The sequence below is a fragment of the Trichomycterus rosablanca genome, chromosome 6 (assembly GCF_030014385.1).
Source record: "Trichomycterus rosablanca isolate fTriRos1 chromosome 6, fTriRos1.hap1, whole genome shotgun sequence".
Taxonomy (NCBI): domain Eukaryota; kingdom Metazoa; phylum Chordata; class Actinopteri; order Siluriformes; family Trichomycteridae; genus Trichomycterus; species Trichomycterus rosablanca.
In genome coordinates, this window is record NC_085993.1 from 48,438,892 (window position 1) to 48,458,549 (window position 19,658).

The 19,658-nt window shown below is 39.2% G+C and overlaps 1 protein-coding gene across 1 annotated transcript in view; it reads right to left on the minus strand.

Annotated features, from left to right (window-relative positions):
- Positions 1 to 19,658, minus strand: part of lrp8 (low density lipoprotein receptor-related protein 8, apolipoprotein e receptor) — a 241,779-nt gene that overhangs the window by 51,807 nt on the left and 170,314 nt on the right. Inside the window, exons 8-9 of the mRNA XM_062997991.1 lie at positions 16,391 to 16,510; positions 13,990 to 14,115 (exon numbers count right to left, since the gene is read on the minus strand). Of these exons, the coding sequence (XP_062854061.1) occupies positions 13,990 to 14,115; positions 16,391 to 16,510 (246 nt within the window). The remainder of the gene's footprint in view (positions 1 to 13,989; positions 14,116 to 16,390; positions 16,511 to 19,658) is intronic.

Below are 19,658 nucleotides of genomic sequence, written 5' to 3' on the forward strand. Positions count from 1 at the left end.
ATAGCTTTCTTTAGAATATGCTCTTTAAAACTCACACCTGTATTTTTGCATATACGAGGGTTCTTTAAAAAAGTTTCCAGTTCTCCATCACTTTTCTACATAATCCGATGCATTTTTCCAGTATCGTACCAACTTTTGAATGCCATCAGCAAACAATGTTTTTGGTTAAATGCGTAGCCACTGATGCTTTCACATCATCATCACATGAAAATCTTCTTCCCCTTAAAGCTTCTTTAAGTGTCCAAAAAGGTGAAGCTAAATCCGGACTATAAGCGTCTCTCAGACACGACCGATTACTACTCCTCCCACCCTCACTGCTTCCAACCAAAATATAAAAGTGCAGAAACTTTTGAAGATCCCTCGTATATATGTAAATGTTTATTTGTACATACGTGTTTATTTACATTCACCGATCAGCCATAACATTAAAAACACACATTGTCAATTTTATCAGCTCCACTTACCATATAGGAGCCCTTTGTAGTTCTACAACTACTGACTGTAGTCCATCTGTTTCTCTACATGCTTTGTTAGCCCCCTTTCACCCTGTTCTTCAATGGTCAGGACTCTCCCAGGACCACCACAGAGCAGGTATTATTCGGGTGGTGGATCATTCTCAGCACTGCACTGACATGGTGGTGGTGTGTTAGTGTGTGTTGTGCTGGTATGAGTGGATAAGACACACTAATAAACACCTCACTGTCACTGCTGGACTGAGAATAGTCCACCAACCAAAAACATCCAGCCAACAGCAGCGTCCTGTGACCACTGATGAAGGTCTAGAAGATGACCAACTCAAACAGCAGCAATAGATGAGCGATCATCTCTGACTTTACATCTACAAGGTGGACCAACTAGGTAGGAGTGTCTAATAGAGTGGACAGTGAGTGGACACAGTGTTTAAAAACTCCAGCAGCGCTGCTGTGTCTGATCCACTCATACCAGCACAACACACACTAACACACCACCACCATGTCAGTGTCACTGCAGTGCTGAGAATGATCCACCACCTAAATAATGCCTGCTCTGTGGTGGTCCTGACCATTGAAGAACAGTATGTAGAGAAACAAATGGACTACAGTCAGTAATTGTAGAACTACAAAGTGCTTCTATATGGTAAGTGGAGCTGATAAAATGGACAGTGAGTGTAGAAACAAGGAGGTGGTTTTAATGTTATGGTTAATCAATGTATATGTGTGTGTATATACATGTACGCTCAAGGAGACACTGAAAAATGTGTTATACACAGTGCAATGACAATAAAGGCATTCTCTTCTATTCTATAATAAAATAAATGAATGTATTTTTTAACAAAACATTAATGAATGATAGTGCCACACAGGTGTACCTAATTAAGTGCTCCATGAATGTATGTGTTTCAGGTGAACAGTCTGTATATATATATGAGGAGAATGTATACAGATTGCATCATGGTTCTAGGTCATCAGCTTGTGTGCACAAGCAGCAGCTGGGATGTTTCCGAGCTATTAGTCTGTGGTACATGTGGTCAGAATGAGTACACATCAACTCTAGGGAGGCTACATCACTGGGATCTGGGGACTTATGCCACAACACAGCATTTTTACACACTTATTTTACTCCACTGACATCAATTCCTGTACAGCACTGAATTTCAACTTTTACCATCTGCACCATAATAAAAGTGTTAAGATGGAAAGAGGAAACCCAACCTGCTGACCCTCATTTCCTGTGCTCTTCTTCTCTGGTCCTCTATTAGACACTCATTTAGCTTTTTGTCTCTAATACGCGGTGCCGAACTGCAGGAGTGGCGGCTGGAAAGTCTTTCATTACTTCCAAGAAGATTTCTGGCTTACTGGGTGTAATGATGGTGTAATAGAGCAGGTGGTGTTAGCTGAAGGTAGCTGTGCAGATTAAGAGCCTTGTAGTTTCCCCAACTGCTTTCACTTGAAGAATGAGGCAGATGGAACGAGAGGACAAGTGGAAACGAGGAAGACAGGAAACACAAAAGTCAAGGAGTAAATAAAAGAGGAAGAAAGAGTGATTACAGAGACTGATGGATACAGACAGATGGTGCGAGAGTTCCAGCAGATGCAGATCAATCATGAGGGAGACTGAGGAGCATTCAGGTTTGACGCTGATGGAGAGGGATGAGCGTCGCTAATAGGTGGGATCTGATAATCACCCCTTTATTCTTTCTTCTCTTCCGCTCAACACAGCAAGCTTTTAATATCTCAGCCTGTGATCGCAGTAAAGCCAAGCTGGTTTGGATAGTCTCCAGCAAGCGAGATCCTGATACAGATTGTGTGGCCCGGCAGTAATAGAGGAGACTTATAAGAGAAGAAAAAAAAAAAACATTTCATTCCACTTCTCATAAGTCCCTCATGGTCCAGCACACAGCAAGCAAATATTTTCATTCACAGCTCAAGTCAGGATTCAATCATTTTTTTCTATCTGCCGGATTTGCTGTCAACAATCTCGACACCCTCTGGTCCGATGTACAATTTAAGAATGGAAATAGAAAATAAAGAAATGCGAAATGAGGTGGGTGGGGTGTTAGAGATCAGATGTGTAACAATCCACAAAGTTCACAAAATATTACATTTAAAATTTTTAATGCAAAAGCAAACACAAGACAGAACATAGCTGCAAATGTGGGTTCTTTTAGGTTGACTACCTATTAAAACATGAATAACCTCTAAAAGAGATTGGAAATATAGCATTTTATAGTCTTCAAAGCACTCAAGGCAACTAACAAAGGTCCAAAGAGCTTAGAACAATAAAAACAATAGAAAAAGAAATTCCTGCAATGCCAGGATTAGTATTTTAATGTCATGTTTTACACTTTAGTTCTATTCATGACAGGAGAGGGAGTTACAGGGAGTTACCCATGATTCATCAGTTCAAGTTCAATGTCAAACACCATCATAACTAATTCTATAGCTCCAACCAGAGGTTCCGGAGGGAATCCATGCAAAGACGGGGAAAACATGGGAATCAAACCCAGAACTTTCTTCCTTTATAGCAACAGTGCTACCCATACAACCATATGCGGACACCTGATTTACCCCGAGGTGGTTCTGACGGAAACCTTTGTACCCACTCGAGGTTGAAGTCGAGACTGCTGTGCCAACAATGCTGCTCTTGCTAGATATGACATGAACTTGGCGTGTTCGCATTGAAAATGTCCAGAACTCACTAAAGACTCACACATTTTTTTGCTAGTTATAACTTTTAGTTTAAATTAATTCTGTTTATATGATTTGTGTAAATTATCCTCCAGGCTACCCAAGTCTGGTTCCTCTCAAGGTTACTTCCTGCAATTTTAAGGGAGTTTTACCTTGCCACGGTGTGCTCAACGGGGGTTTTTGGTCTGCCGGTCCTGAATTCTGTAAAGATGCTACGAGACAATGTCTATTGTAAAAAGCTCTATACAAGTAAATTTGATTGGTCTGGCCTCAATGTTGGATGAGAAGGCCTGGCTGGCAAACGCTATTCCAATTCATTGCAAAATTGTTCTGTGGAGTTGAGGTCAGGGCTTGTACAGGAATCTGAAGTTTTCACATCAAAATCTGCCTTTATGTACCTCACTTTGTGCAGAGGTACAGTCAAGCTAGAACACGAAAGAACCTTTCCCAAAATGTTGCCACAAGGAAATCTTATAATATCTATATTATGTACCTGTTGGCAGTAAAAATTGCCTAATTGCAATAAGTACAATGGTTGTCCACATACATTTGACCATATAGTGTATATCCTCACTACTAATTGAATCGCACTAAAGCATTAATGTGATTAATCACTTAAAGAATGGTTGTTTACATCAATGTCCTAATGCTGTACAGATCCTATTCATCACTATTACAAATGTTTACCAGCACAGTTTGCTCTGGACAGATGGTTGGAGAATGCACAACTGACCTTATAGACTTCTTTAGAGGACCAATTTTAAAAATATTTCCCTGACAGAGTGGAATCAGAAAGTATTAAAACCCCTGGTCTTTTGCACACTTTGTGTTGTGGAATAATGTAAAAGTAAAAACCAGTTTTTGTAGTTTTTGGAAAAAGACATTAATCAGGTTCTGATTAAAAGCCCGCATGTTGCTCTGAACAAGTTGTCACCCCAAAACACAAACACAATTTCATGTGCTCGTCAATTTCAAGTTTTCAATAAAAGGACAGGACTCACGAAAGTCGGACCTTTTGTACAAAGGAATTGACGTGGTCAGTTTCACAACAGTGTTTACTTTTCAGTGGTAAAATTGTTGTAGAACAGAATTGTTGCTTTTGTAGCCGACTGCATCTTTTCTCCAGCACGAGGCGAGTTTATATGTAGATCAGTTTTGTGTACGGAGAGCCACACCCTGATCAACACATTATTCCTTGACTCTGTGCACGTGCCATCAATCAGCCAGCAGAGGTCGTAATCAGTTATGGGGTCCCCTCCGACAGAGCTGAGTTTCAAACTGATGAGTTCAAAATGTCAGCTCTGGTGTGCTAGCGTGTTTTGTTGCTTTAATGAATTTTAATGAATTGAAATTATATGAATTAAAATGTAATTGCTCATTTGTCCTGAGTGACTAGTGTAATTAGTTGCATATTAATAATCCTGAGATTCAGACAGCTGGTTTAATGGGATATCAAAATGTCAAAGTCATGCTAGATTATTTTTATAATCAAGATTTGGATTTTTATCCTCAAATTCTGATTTGTAGACCAAGCACTGCAAATTACAAGTTGGTTCTGTAGTCATTTTAGCTCCTGTAGCCAGCTAAGCTGTAATGGTAATGACGCAGACGTGCCAACACTAGGTAGTACAAAGGAGCTAAAAGTCACTTAGTTAGCTTGTTACCAACAGGAACATTGTATTTGTGCTTTCATAAAGAAGTGTGGTACTGATTTAATTTACCATTTAAATATTAAGACTTTTTTTCAACGCCCTCTTGCTAAAATGGTCCTATTTCACACTATTCGGAACATGTCAAGCATAAACCTCCAGTTGCTTGGGAAAAATGTGTCCATATTTAATGAATAACTATATTTACAGACTAATTTTCAAGCTTGTATTATTTACTGATGTGTAAAAAGTAAAATGAATTACAGTAATGTGTTGTTTGTCCTCACCCTTAGTCAGCTAAAATGAACTAGTTGTAGATAATTATTGAACACAGACTTGGTCTGTTATGATTATTTTAGGCTAGATAAAAGATTAATACAGCTTGTTCTGATCATTTCTCCACAGACATGAACTTCTGATAAACTTTTGTTGGAATAAACTACAAATACAACTAGAATAAGAGAACGTCAGAGCAAATGAACTGAATGTATAAGTGCTGAATACAGAAACAACTAAAAACAGCTATATTAGTCTTATTCAGTCTTATCATTTACCTAATGTGATTTATTACTTAAATTAAACTATTTTTATTTACCTCCGTTTTCCGTAATGCTAGAATGGTCCCATTTTTCATGTCAACTACCCTGAGCCTCCACTTGTTCTGTGCTAAGTGATAAATGAACGGCTAAACAGATTTATTCCAAGGACTGTGATAAATTTACTGATGAGTAGAACAGAAATTCATCATTCAGCAGTCTTGTGTTTTTCTCTCCCCTCTAATACACACCCTAAACAACTCTGCGATGTTACAGATTATTAGTTTAACACTGCCTAGGCCATTATTACAAGACCAAGTCCTCTTAAATAAGTGTATTAAATGTATTTTATTTAAAATAACATTATAGTTCTGTAATCAGCTTATAAGCAAGCAATGTATATGTCCACCAAAATCTAGTGTCAAACTAAAGTGCCGCAAGAACGTCCTGGGTTCGATCCCCAGGTGGGGCGGTCCGGGTCCTTTCTGTGTGGAGTTTGCATGTTCTCCCCGTGTCTGCGTGGGTTTACTCCGGGTGCTCTGGTTTCCTCCCACAGTCCAAAAACATGCAAGTGAGGTGAAAAAACACATCAATTCAAGTACAAGAAAATTAATAGGCAGAACAAAAAAAAATATGTGAGAGCAAGAGGGTCTACAGACCTGACACAGTTACACCAGTTCTGTATCTGTCTATCTATCTGTCTGTCTGTCTGTCTGTCTGTCTGTCTGTCTGTCTGTCTGTCTGTCTGTCTGTCTGTCTGTCCGTCCGTCCGTCCGTCCATCATAATGGAAATGACCCCAAGCATACTTCCCAAGTTGTGGGAACTGCTTAAGAACAACAAAGTGAAGTTAAAGGAGTGGCCATCATAAAGCCCTGACCGCCACAGAAAATTAAAAGGCAGAACAAAAAAATTATGTGAGAGAAAGAGGGCCTACAGACCTGACACAAATACACCAGTTCTGGCAGGAGGACCTCCAGCAACTTAGTTAAACCTATTGAGCATTTTACATCATCCTACGCGCGCTCCCAAGAAGAAGCCTGTTCGAATTCTTAGATACCTTAAAATGCTGCCTAATAAGGTACCATAAATTTGAACGGTATTTTGACTGAATAACGAGGGAGCATCTGACACTTCCTTAGCGGTGAATGCAATCCCAGCATTCAATGCGGCACAACTTCGCAAAAATACAAATATGGTGGAGATATGCGAAGCAACCAACGGAGTTCTTTTCAAATGTAAATATATTATCATTCATTTTTAATTTGTATAAAAGTGTACAAGTGTCATTTATTAGCAAATTCTGGCTCGTCAGGGACAGTGTTAGTTGACATGCTAGCGCGTTGCGCCACCTCATCATATGTTCTGTATACATGCACATTGTACATTTGTATTAGTTCTTCTTTCTTTTGTTCTTGTTCATTTACAGTTACTATCTATCTTTTAATTGCTTTTGTTATGCTGAATGGCTGAATTACAGCTTTATAAAAAGCTTGCGATTATTAGAAAGTTTTACAATCCCATTTGCTATTTGCAAAAACTATTATATAATAAAAACATAATAAAAAACATTGCTGAGGGCAAAACACCTGGTAAACTGATACCAACCCGAAATACACGGTGTAACAGTATATGTATACATTTTACTCTTTATTTATCAGCCGTAAGAAAGGATTTAAATGAGATTTTTAATGAGCAGCCTAATTGGTTAATCAATGACATCCCCAATACAGAAGGTCAGAAAATTGTTTGTGGGTACAGCAAGTCCATAAAGCTGCAGACGAGGATCATTTACTTTACTAGAATACAGCATTCTAAGAAATAATAAAGGTCAATAGAAAAGTAAGTATGAGTGAATTGGACCGTATTTTTAATGAGGAAAAGCAATAACAGACAAAAAGCCGACAAAAAACCTTCCTCATGGCCCTTAAATCATGACTTACCACCTTATTAAAAGCAAGTGATACAGTTTTACATGCAGTGTACAGTAGGATCACAGTTTGTTTTCTTAATAAGAACAAAGCAGGCCAGCGGTGACAGTACGTCTCAGCGGAGAGCAACACCAGGCCTGGTCTGTACTGTATTTGTCTCATAAAACACTACAGATTGAAGTTACACTCTAATAGCCTATAAGTAATGCCTTTAAATAAAAGCTTTTAGAAGAACATTCCTCTTTAATAAAACAAATCAAATTTGTTTTTTAAAAATATTTTGTTTATGCATTTTCTCCCTTTTTCTCCCTTTTAGCGAATCCAGTTGCCCGATTGCGTCATGCTTCCTCTCCACCAATGCCAATCCCCACTCTGATTGAGGAGAACAAAGCTAACCCACGCCCCCTTCGACATGTGGGCAGCAGCCGTATGCATTTTGCTGGTAAATGCTGATTTATTACAGGCTTGAAACCAGTGGTAGCTCTGTGTTAGAGTACTAGACTTGAAATCAAAGGGTCGCCTGATTCGAGCCTTAAATCCAAGTTGCCACTGTTGGACCCTTGAGCAAGTCCCTTAACCCCTCAGTTGCTTACATTGTATTCATCACTACTAAATACTGAACACTGAATTGCCCTATAAGTGAATGTGTATGTGTGTGTGTGTGTGTGTGTGTGTGTGTGTGTCTGCCCTGCGATGGACTGGCGCCCCATCCAGGGTGTTACTGTGTGCCTTGCACCCATTGAAAAGCTGGGATAGGCTCCAGCACCCCCCACGACCCTAACTGGATAAGCGGTTAAGAAAGTGAGTGAGTGAGTAAATGCTGAACATGTAAATGTAAGATGGTCTTTGCCAGGTTTAAGCAGGATTAGTTGGTAAGTGAGCTCTGGTTTGTGCAGGGTACTTGTAGTTCTGTTTAATAAACCAGTGCAAAAAGCAGATTAGGCCAAAATCCAGCTAATAATGATATTTATTTTAGCAGGAATGTAGTAGCTTTTTAGGTTCATCACAATCTGAGCTCATTTGAAATGTATTTTTGACTAAATAGATTTTATAAGCAGTTATGGAATTATATAAATGGGTTTGAATCTTGTTTAAATTCTAAATGTAAAATATTTGGTATGTGAGGTGCTGCTTTATCTATGTTGTAATAATAACCAGATTTAAACATGCTAATGCAGTGCTTGCATACTATTTCCAATAACACACTGCGTTCCGTTCTCCATTGTCATGCCCATGAGCCCTACTGGTATCCAAAGGTCATATGAGCAGTAGCTATTGTGTAAGCTAAATGGGTTTTGGAAACCAGACTTGGATGCCTTGTGCATTAACTCACGAGCTTCTTATCTTTATTGTGCTGTGAATGCTGTGAAAGGACATGGATGATGGAATTTATTTATTTCATATGCACAGAGATACATTTATAGTGAGAGCAGGAGAATTATTTGAGAGAGTTTGTATGCAGAGCTGAGAAAGAGAGAAAATGAAGATGGATAGTTAGATAAAACGACTGGATGCTGCTGTGCAGAAGCTCTTTCTGCAAGTCTTAAGTGAAAACATGTCGTCTGTCCAAAACACACAAAATAAATTTTCTAATCCTGTACTCTTCATCTGTATCAAACCAACATTGAAAATTGCTTAATTGATTTATTCGGACATATTTTTCTATTTAAGTAGTTAACATACTTCTGTACATATAAGTATGTGGACACTTGACCGTGAGCAAAACCGTACACTATGATAGGAAATTGTGACCCCCTATGTGGTTTAAACTTTCCCCACTCCTCTAGTAAGACTTTCCACAAGATTTTAAAGTGTGTATAAGATACAAATAAAATACAAATTGCAGGTCATTGGAAATATAACCGACCTTCCCCATATACTATAATAAATTTTACACACCAGTGAGCTTGTGATACATAATGGTCAGAGCATTGTCTAGAGTTTTAGGGGTTCAAATCCTGGGCTGGACTCACAAATACAAAAAGCCCATTGAGATCTATGATCCTAGACAATTGAGAGATGAGGCACATATTAGTGCACCCTTAGTGCTGGTCCCAAGTCCGGACAAATGCGAGGGTTCATTTAGGAAGGGCATCTGGTGTAACAACAGTGATAAATCACATATCTATCTATCTGTCTGTCTCTGTCTGTCCGTCCGTCCGTCCGTCCATCTATCCATTTATCTATCTATCATTAATATATAAAAAAAATGTGACTCCTGCATCTGAGCTACCCTCAGCAAGGGCAGGACTCAATCACATTTACCTTTGTGATCAAGATAAAAGTTCTGATCCACAAACTGCTCAGTTTATGTGTTTTGAAATACAAAAACGCATTAAAGCAAAATCAAAAGGCACAGCATTGCATGAAAAGCCTGATGAATAAAGAAAATTTATTCTGAAGGCAAGAAATCTGTGCATGCTGTTTAGCCTGAGGCAGAGTCGTTTCTCGCCCAGTGTGTGCAACAATATGAATAATGACAGCGTCTGTACTAATGCCAATGCTTTTCAGAGACAGAAAAATAAAGTCTGTGAAAATGAACTACATAGGAAACACTACACAGAGAACAAGTGCCTTGTACAGCGGTACCTTGTAACTCAACGTCCCCTAAACTCAAAATCCTTGAAACTCAACGCCCTTCGTTGAGAAATGTGTGCCCTTAAACTTAACGTGTTCACCTTTAAAAAAAAAAAAAAAAAAATTGTTTAATTTCAAATTAACGGTAAACTGCTGCTTTGTTCAGCGCTCGGCTTGAGCAGTGCAGTAAGACATTGAAGTGCGCATATAAGACGAATCTGCATTTGTGTGAAAGCTCCACATGTATCTGTGTTTATCTCAATTTTCCTCACTGTTTCACTTTTAAACTTGTGTTACAGCTCGAGCTTCTAAGAAATTGGAAGAATCAGCTTTTTTTGCGAGAGTCTAAAACGCTTATCATTAAAAAAAAGCTTAACGTGACTTTGACATAACATTATGACATAGAAACACTAAACCTCTCTTAATTATTACTGCTCATAAGTTCTCTCCACTAATGAAATTCCTCACTTGTTTTAGTATGTTAAGTCACATTAAGCTTTGTGCAACAGTTATTTATTTATTTATTTTATTATTTTTTTATGCATTTTCTCCCCATTTTCCTCGCGATTTAGCACACTCAATTTGTCTTCCGCTGCTGATGGATACCAGATTGCATCCGAGGAGAGCCTCTTCCGACATGTGTACAGCCCTCCTCTTCTCGCCCATGCATTCTGCACAGGCGTCTCCTTACACAGCGTATGAAGACATACCTACAGACATACCTTCTTTACATACCTTTTTAACCTGCTTTCACCCTGTTCTTCAATGGTCAGGACCCCCACAGGACCACCACAGAGCAGGTATTATTTAGGTGGTGGATCATCCTCAGCACTGCAGTGGCACTGACATGGTGGTGGTGTGTTAGTGTGTGTTGTGCTGGTATGAGTGGATCAGCCACTCACTGTCCACTCTATTACACTCCTTGTAGATGTAAAGTCAGAGACGATCGCTCATCTATTGCTGCTGTTTGAGTTGGTCATCTTCTAGACCTTCATCAGTGGTCACAGGACGCTGCCCACGGGGTGCTGTTGTCTGGATATTTTTGGTTGGTGGACTATTCTCAGTCTAGCAGTGACAGTGAGGTGTTTAAAAACTCCAGCAGCGCTGCTGTGTCTGATCCACTCATACCAGCACAACACACACTAACACACCACTACCATGTCAGTGTCACTGCAGTGCTGAGAATGATCCAACACCTAAATAATACCTGCTCTGTGGTGGTCCTGGGAGAGTCCTGACCATTGAAGAACAGGGTGAAAGCAGGCTAAAAAAAGTAAGCATCTGTGAAAGACTCAGTTTGAAGGTTTATAAAACAGTCAGCATTGACATCTGACACATACTGTATGCTCGCCTCTTGAAGAAATTTTAGGACAGTCAGTATGTTTTATGGGCGGCACGGTGGCTCGGTGGGTAGCACTGTTGCCTCACAGCGAGAAGTTCCTGGGTTCAATCCCCAGGTGGGGCGGTCCGGGACCTTTCTGTCTGCGTGGGTGTCCTCCGGGAGCTCCGGTTTCCTTCCACAGTCCAAAAACATGCAGTCAGGTTAATTGGAGACACTGAATTGTCCTATAAGTGAATGTGTGTGTGTGTGCCTGTGCGTCCCATCCAGGGTGTTACTGTGTTCCTTGCGCCCATTGAAAAGCTGGGATAGGCTCAAGCACCCAACCGCAACCCTAATTGGATAAGCGGTTAAGAAAGTGAGTGAGTGAGTGAGTGAGTATGTTTTTTTGTTATTATTAAGTGCAATCAAGTCAATTCCTACCAGCGACCATATGGATAGTGTTTCTCAGAAACATCCTGTCTCTGTTTGGGTATTCAGGCTTCTTAATGGCTCGCTCATTATTCCTCTAATTGTTTCCATCTATCTCATTGCTGGCCGTCATCTTCCTCAATTACTTTTAACTTCTCCAAGCATCACTGTCAATCCTTAATGAATTGGTTCTTCTCATAACATGTCCAGAATAGAGAGAGAGAGTCCTTCATCATTCTAGATTTTAGCCTCTTTTATTTGCACTTGCTATTGTTTCACCGGTCATTTAATTTGATTGCTTCCTCCTTTTCATTCATCCCAGGTTTTTATCTGATTCTACTTTGATGACCTTGAGTTCCATTCATAGCTTCTCTGGTTATCTGTTAATTATGTCAAGCATCTAAAATCAATGTTTTCCTCAAAGGTAGCAGGTATGTCTCCAGGTCGTATTTTGGATGCCTGATAATTAGTTTTTTTTTTAGCTTAACTGAAAGCTTGTACTTTAGATGTTTGTGGTCTGTTTTACAATCAGCTCAAGACCAGGCCTTTGTAATCAAAACTGAGCTTGTCCGTCTCTGGGTGCAAAGAATGTAGCTGATTTAATTTCAGTAAACCTCATGTGGTTATGTTCTGGTATAAAGATGCAATTTTGGTTGCTTGATCAATGTATTAGTAATAATATCATATTGTCCAAATTTATCTCCTTCTTTCTTATAGTTGTCTTTGGCATATTCCATTCATCCATAATCAGCAGAACATTGTTTGCAGGTCTTATCAGTTTAAGTTGAAACTTAAAACATTTCAACTATTCAGTTTGAACATAAAACCTCTTCACTGGCATCTGTTGTTGGGCCATAATAAACCTGGATGTTGTAAACCAGTAATGGTGACCGGAAAGGCAGAGTAGCTCTCTTCTTCTCTAATGCACGCAAGCCTCTATTATTATTAAGTCGTTATTGTTCTTATGGCCTCAACAAGGATATAAGAACAACAACTATGAGTAGGATTCAGTATGAATCAAACTGATGCATTGCTTTAGTGAAGCTGATTTACAGCTCAAAATTCAAATCAACCGATAAAAATAAAGAGCTTAAAAAAGTCATTTGCAAGAATTTTCAGTACTCTAATCACCATAATCTATTCTACGTTAGATTGACATTAGATTAGTCTGTTATAACTGATTTATTAGACAGGTGGTAATCAGCTGTTTAGTAGTGAGGTGGTAACATCTGTTATTAACATTATTAACATTACCTCTTTTGTTTACTAGACTTTATGTACTGTAACCTAACCATTAATCCTATCTCACTAATAGGCAACAGTTTGTCTCTATAGGCAGTTTTAGGTCTGATGTCCTATCTCTCCCTTTTGGTGTCCCCCAGGGCTCGGTTCTTGGTCCTCTTCTTTTCATCATTTGTCTGTTTCCACTTGGTGACATCATCTGACAACATGGCCTGCAGTTTCACTGCTATGTGGATGATACCCAAATTTATATCTGCACTAAAATCCTGGGAACACATAACTCCCAAGCTGAAAAATCTCCATTGGCTTCCAGTTCAATACCACATACAGTACAAAATACTTCTCTTAGTATATGAATCTTTACATGGTCTGGCCCCCGATTACCTTTCTGCTCTACTTACTCGATATTGTCCTTCACGTTCACTCCGGTCTGCTGATGCCTACTTGCTTTCTGTCCCTTCAACCAAACTACACTTGTTTGGTGAAAGAGCCTTCAGTGTTGCTGATTCTAAACTATGGAACTCTTTACCACTGTCCCTCTGCATGTGTGTTTATCACTTTGCATTCCCAAGTTTGTAGTTACTTATTTTAACTGTGTATTCTCTTTATTCTTGATCTCTTAATCTTTAAGTTTTCTTCTTTTCTTTTCCTTTCTTGTTTTCTCTGGTTGATTTGCTGTTTTTTGTTGTTTGTTTTGTTATCTATATTTACTGCACTTCATTGTTGGCAATTTGTTTTAATTATACTTGAATTGTACATTGTCTATAAATTAATTTTTATTATTATTATATTATTAAGCACAATTATCTTGAAGTTATAAGACACTATTGTGTCTGCTCTTACATCAGTATACATGATTAAATGTTTTACATACATTTATTAAGTATTACATTTAAGAATCTGTACAACATATGAGCATTCTGAGGTCACCATGTTGCCAAGTGGAAAACTAGATGCTACTTTCATGGCAAAAACCTTTTAGAAGGTAAGTCAGAAGAAAATCTATACTTGTAACTAACCCTAAACATCAGCACTTTGGCACAAAAACAACACACCCTGAGGGACCATGTTTAAATACATGTACTTTACAGAGAGCCTGTTAGATTTTAAACTGTTTAAATTGTTAATAAATTCCTCACCCACGGCCTTGCACGTCTTGGTAACTGGATCCATTTCGTAGCCTTCGTAGCATTCACACTTGTAGTCCCCCTTGTAGTTGACGCAGATTTGACTGCAGATGTTCGGATTCTCACATTCGTCTACATCTGATAACAAAGAGTTAGAACAAAGATTATTTTATTAAATTGTCCAGACAAAGATGAATTATCCTGACAGGGTTAATCACATGTGAAAATTTCCATTTACACATTTAAACTGCACCATAAAGCCTACTCAGTCAAAGCTTTTTGTAGAGACAGCACAAAGGTCTTTATACACCACTTTCACAATCAGAGAATCCTGAGAAACAAGAGTGCACAACCACAATTCCACACAATGGGTCAGAAGAATACATGTAAATAAAACTTCTTCCAAATCCTGTTTCCTGCTGATGCTTCAACTAATGAACTTAAATATTTTGTAAAATCTATACACACCGATCAGCCATAACATTAAAACCACCTCCTTGTTTCTACACTCACTGTCCATTTGATCAGCTTCACTTACCATATAGAAGCACTTTGTAGTCCTACAATTACTGACTGTAGTCCATCTGTTTCTCTACATACTTTTTATAACCTGCTTTCATGCTGTTCTTCACCACCACAGAGCAGGTATTATTAGGGTGGTGGATCATTCTCAGCACTGCAGTGACACTGACATGGTGGTGGTGTGTTAGTGTGTGTTGTGCTGGTATGAGTGGATCAGACACAGCAGCGCTGCTGGAGTTTTTAAATACTGTGTCCACTCACTGTCCACTCTATTAGACACTCCTACCTAGTTGGTCCACCTTGTAGATGTGAAGTCAGTGACGATCATTTATCTATTGATGCTGTTTGAGTTGGTCATCTTCTAGACCTTCATCAGTGATCACAGGACCCTGCCCATGGGGCGCTGTTGGCTGGATAGTTTTGGTTGGTGGACTATTCTCAGTCCAGCAGTAACAGTGAGGTGTTTAAAAACTCCATCAGCATTGCTGTGTCTTATCCACTCATACCAGCACAACACACACTAACACACCACCACCATGTCAGTGTCACTGCAGTCCAAATAATACCTGATCTGTGGTGGTCCTGTGGGGGTCCTGATCATTGAAGAACAGGGTGAAAGGGGGCTAACAAAGCATGCAGAGAAACAGATGGATTACAGTCAGTAATTGTAGAACTACAAAGTGCTTCTATATGGTAAGTGGAGCTGATAAAATGGACAGTGAGTATAGAAACAAGGAGGTGGTTTTAATGTTATGGCTGATCGGTGTATATACATTAATCAATTAAGTTGATATGGTAAATTTGTGCTGTTTTTAGTTGCATTAATGTGGAAAAAATATAAATTACTGTTCCTTTTGTTCCATTTTACCTACTTTCCAAACTCCTACCCAATTTGGAATAGGTTTGTATGCTAATTTAACCATATAAAAGGGCTATATAGAGATATATTGTATAAGCACATAATTCACAGTTTTACCACACTGGCTTTTATAAACATGAGAATAAATTCAGTTTAATTGAACAGTATGTAGCAGAATGGAAGATTTGCAGCATGCATGTACTGCTGACAAATTTGCATAAATTATGTCATGATTAATGCAAAAATGTCAACATGTATCAACATTTCTTCAGGTATATAAATTTATGAATGCTTCAAATATGTTGTGTAATTCCTGAGTTAAAAAATAAGTTTTTTTATATTCAGAGTGTTCCTAATGAATTGGCCAGTGAGTGTATTTACCTGTCTACAGAACTTAACTGCCATATGTTTTCATTAATATCAGTCTTGTAGTTGGTGCTTTTTTAGTTCTTTTCTTAGATAAAGGAAAATATCAAAATTATAAAAAATTATGGTCTACGGTTAGTGAATATACGTATACACCGACCAGGCATAACTTTATGACCACTGACAGGTGAAGTGAATAACACTGATTATATCTTCATCACGGCACCTGTTATTGGGTGGGATTTATTAGGCAGCAAGTGAACATTTGAGTGTGAGGATTTGAGCGAGTCTGACGAGGGCCAAATTGTGATGGCTAGACAACTGGGTCAGAGCATCTCCAAAACTGCAGCTCTTGTGGGGTGATCCCGGTCTGCAGTGGTCAGTATCTATCAAAAGTGGTCCAAGGAAGGAACAGTGGTAAACCGGCGACAGGGTCATGGGGGAGAGAAGGCTGGCCCGTGTGGTCCAATCCAACAGGCGAGCTACTGTAGCTCAGATTGCTGAAGAAGTTAATGCTGGTTCTGATAGAAAGGTGTCAGAATACACAGAGCATCACAGTTGCAGGACTGTTTTGGCAGCAAAAGGGGGACCAACCAAGTATTAGAAAAATGGTCATAATGTTATGCCTTATCGGTGTACTAAAGGTGGAACAGCATTTGAACGAACCTCCACACGTCCTCTCATCCAGCAGCTCGTATCCTGAAGGACACTCACACTTGTAGCCTAACCGCAGATCAGTGCATATGTGGGAACATCCACCATTGTTACTGGCACATTCATTCAGGTCTAGAATAAAGAAAAGACAAAAGTGAGAGACGGAAAGGTCATTCAGTCCATTATGTATTGGAAGGGGTATAAAACACACGCCTGGCAACCTGCAGTGTTTGACAGGTTGTTTCATTTTCATTCTCTCATGAGTCCTGAACTCTACTTAGAGCTGATGGGAAAGTGATGAGCTGGGTAAACATTTCGTGTTTGTCCTTACAAAGACTTAAAAAAGTGACAAACTTATCACAGCTGCCAAAAATAAAAGGACACATTAATGTCAGAGTGTAAATTAAGCAATCAGGCATGAGTCAGCAAAGACAGCAAGTAGCTTTTGAATGCTTTTTAATACATTTATAGGGAGGAAAAGAGATATGCTGTGAAATCACAAATAAAGTGCATTCACCTGCTGTACCACACTGAAACCATGATTATTATTATTCACAGTGGAAGTGAATTAGGACTATGTGCAGTGGTAGCTACGCAGTTAATGCACTGAACCAGTAATCGTGAGGTCACTGGTTTATCTCAACTACTGTCATGTTGCCACTGTCAGGCCTTAACCCTCAATTACAACTGGATTGTAAATTGTATTTGGTCACAACTCACTCACTCACTCACTCACTCACAGTCTTACATCTCCCATCTCCGTGCAGGCACCACCCACCAGCCAGCAAAGGTCGTAATCACACTAGTCTGAGAGAGAGTCCCCATCCGGCTCAGTCCCGCCCCTCATCTGAACAACAGGCCAATCGTTGTTCATGTAGCCGCTCAGCCTCAGCCGGAAAGGCAGAGCTGAGATTTGATACGATGTATTCGAGATCTCAGCTCCGGTGAACAGCGTGTGTTTTACCGCTGCGCCACCTGAGCGGCGTTTTATTTATATTTCGTAAAATTCTATATTAAAATGGCCCCAAATGGCAGAGAAAGCGCAGTGGTGAGAAAATGAACTAATCTATTACATTTGTTGTTGTATAATTACTCCTGCCAGTAGGTGTCACTGTGTATTAGACAGAGGGGACAGTGAGTGAGAGAGAAGAAGGAAGTTATTCTTTTGTGCAATTACACCTACAAAATACAACACTATTAAAATAAAGAAGGAAATAATAGAGAAATATGAGAGTTATTGTTGTTTCTGGTAGATACATTTTAAATAAAAAGAAGGAAATGTATTATGGTGTATGGTACAGCACACGTACTGTACTGAATGTGATGTGTTTATGTACAGTACAGTACTACTCTGTATTGTTGTTTATTATTATTACAGTAATGTCTATTCTATCATTTAAGATTTAAGGGAAAATATACTTGTATCTATAACAAAAAAGACTATTTAAGACATTAGAGAGGTTAGGTAAGGGGGGGTTTGGGAGGTCTGGCATAGATTAATTCTATTTACATTATTTCTTATGGGAAAAATAGGTTTAACTAAAGAACATTTTGACTTAAGAACAGCCCTTCAGAACCAATTACATTCGTAAGTCAAGGGTCTACTGTACTGTTAAAAACTTTCTCCATAAATTGTTGATGAGTTATGATTTTTCTAAATACAGATGTGCAAATCCATGTACAAAGGTCAGCGTCTTAGGTTTACGGGTTATTTGTCGTACAGGAAATGCATGTACTGGGTGCTGCCACATTTGGTTCATAAAAACTTGACACGCAAATGCCATTTGTCCAACAACACTAAAAATGTATTGTTGATTTATGACTCTGTCAGATGCTAATTGGAAATGTAAGCATATAGGTTAACAGCTGGGGCAAACTGTATAAATAAATGAATAAATAAATAAATAAATAAGACATAAAAAATTACAAAATAAATAAATAAATAACACAAAGAAAAAAGACCAGCAAGCCATTTGAACTCATAGACAAATGAAAGACCCGTTTGTATGTTCTATCTAGGAGGATTGAAGCACGTGCATTAGGACGTGTTGAAGGTGAAATCTCTGTGATGCACAATAGGAATTGTTGTGTGCCACCTGGAGCTGGCAGGGCGGGCACTGAAGCTAACAGAGTGTGCGGAGGAACCAGGTGTCCTGTCTAATCTCATCCACAGACAAAGATAGCAGGGTGAATACCTCGGGAAATTAACACCAGCTTCAAGTGCAACCACGCTTCATTATGTGTTTTGCATTAAAGATTCATGGCAGGGATATGCCACCACAGAGGGTGAGGGGAGAGAGAGAGAGTAAAGGAGAGAGTAAAAGAGAGAGAGAGAGCTGTGTATGCAGGAACATTTACAAACATAAGCTGGCATTTTGGAAATGTCATATTCACTCAATTAACTTCCTGCTGTATTGAGATTGGAGAGCACGCCGAGTTTATACTCCTGTGCACAAACATTATCATGGGGCAACCGCAGGAGGAGAATAACAGCACAAACAAATGGCTTTAATATCCCCTCCGTGACAGACGCAGGTACTACGAGGTTAAAATACTTCCGAACTGGCGAGTGAATAAAAAGAACAACTAGCTTAGCATTTTTTTAGATGTAAATAACAAAACATGCCTAGAAACCAGAGATGGGGTCACACGTAAGTCGCACACACAGCGACTTCAGACTCGACTCGGACTCGTTTCAAATGACTCGGACTCGACTTGTGACTCCCAAAAAATGACTTGTCCATTTCATCAGCTCCACTTACCATATAGAAGCACTTTGGAGTTCTACAATTACTGACTGTGCTCCATCTAATTCTTTACATACCTTTTTAACCTGCTTTCACCCTGTTCTTCAATGGTCAGGACCACCACAGAGCAGGTATTATTGAGCAGGTATGAGTGGATCAGACACAGCAGCGCTGCTGGAGTTTTTAAATACCATGTCCATTTACTGTCCACTCTATTAGACACTCCTACCTAGTTGGTCCACCTTGTAGATGTAAAGTCAGAGACAATCACTCATCTATTGCTGCTGTTTGAGTTGGTCATCTTCTAGACCTTCATCAGTGGTCACAGGACACTGCCCACAGGGCGCTGTTGGTTGGATATTTTTGGTTGGTGGACTATTCTCAGTCCAGCAGTGACAGTGATGTGTCAGTGTCACTGCAGTACTGAGAATGATCCACCATCTAAATAATACCTGCTTTGTAGTGGTCCTAGGAAAGTCCTGACCATTGAAGAACAGCATGAAAGCGGGCTAATAAAGCATGTAGAGAAACAG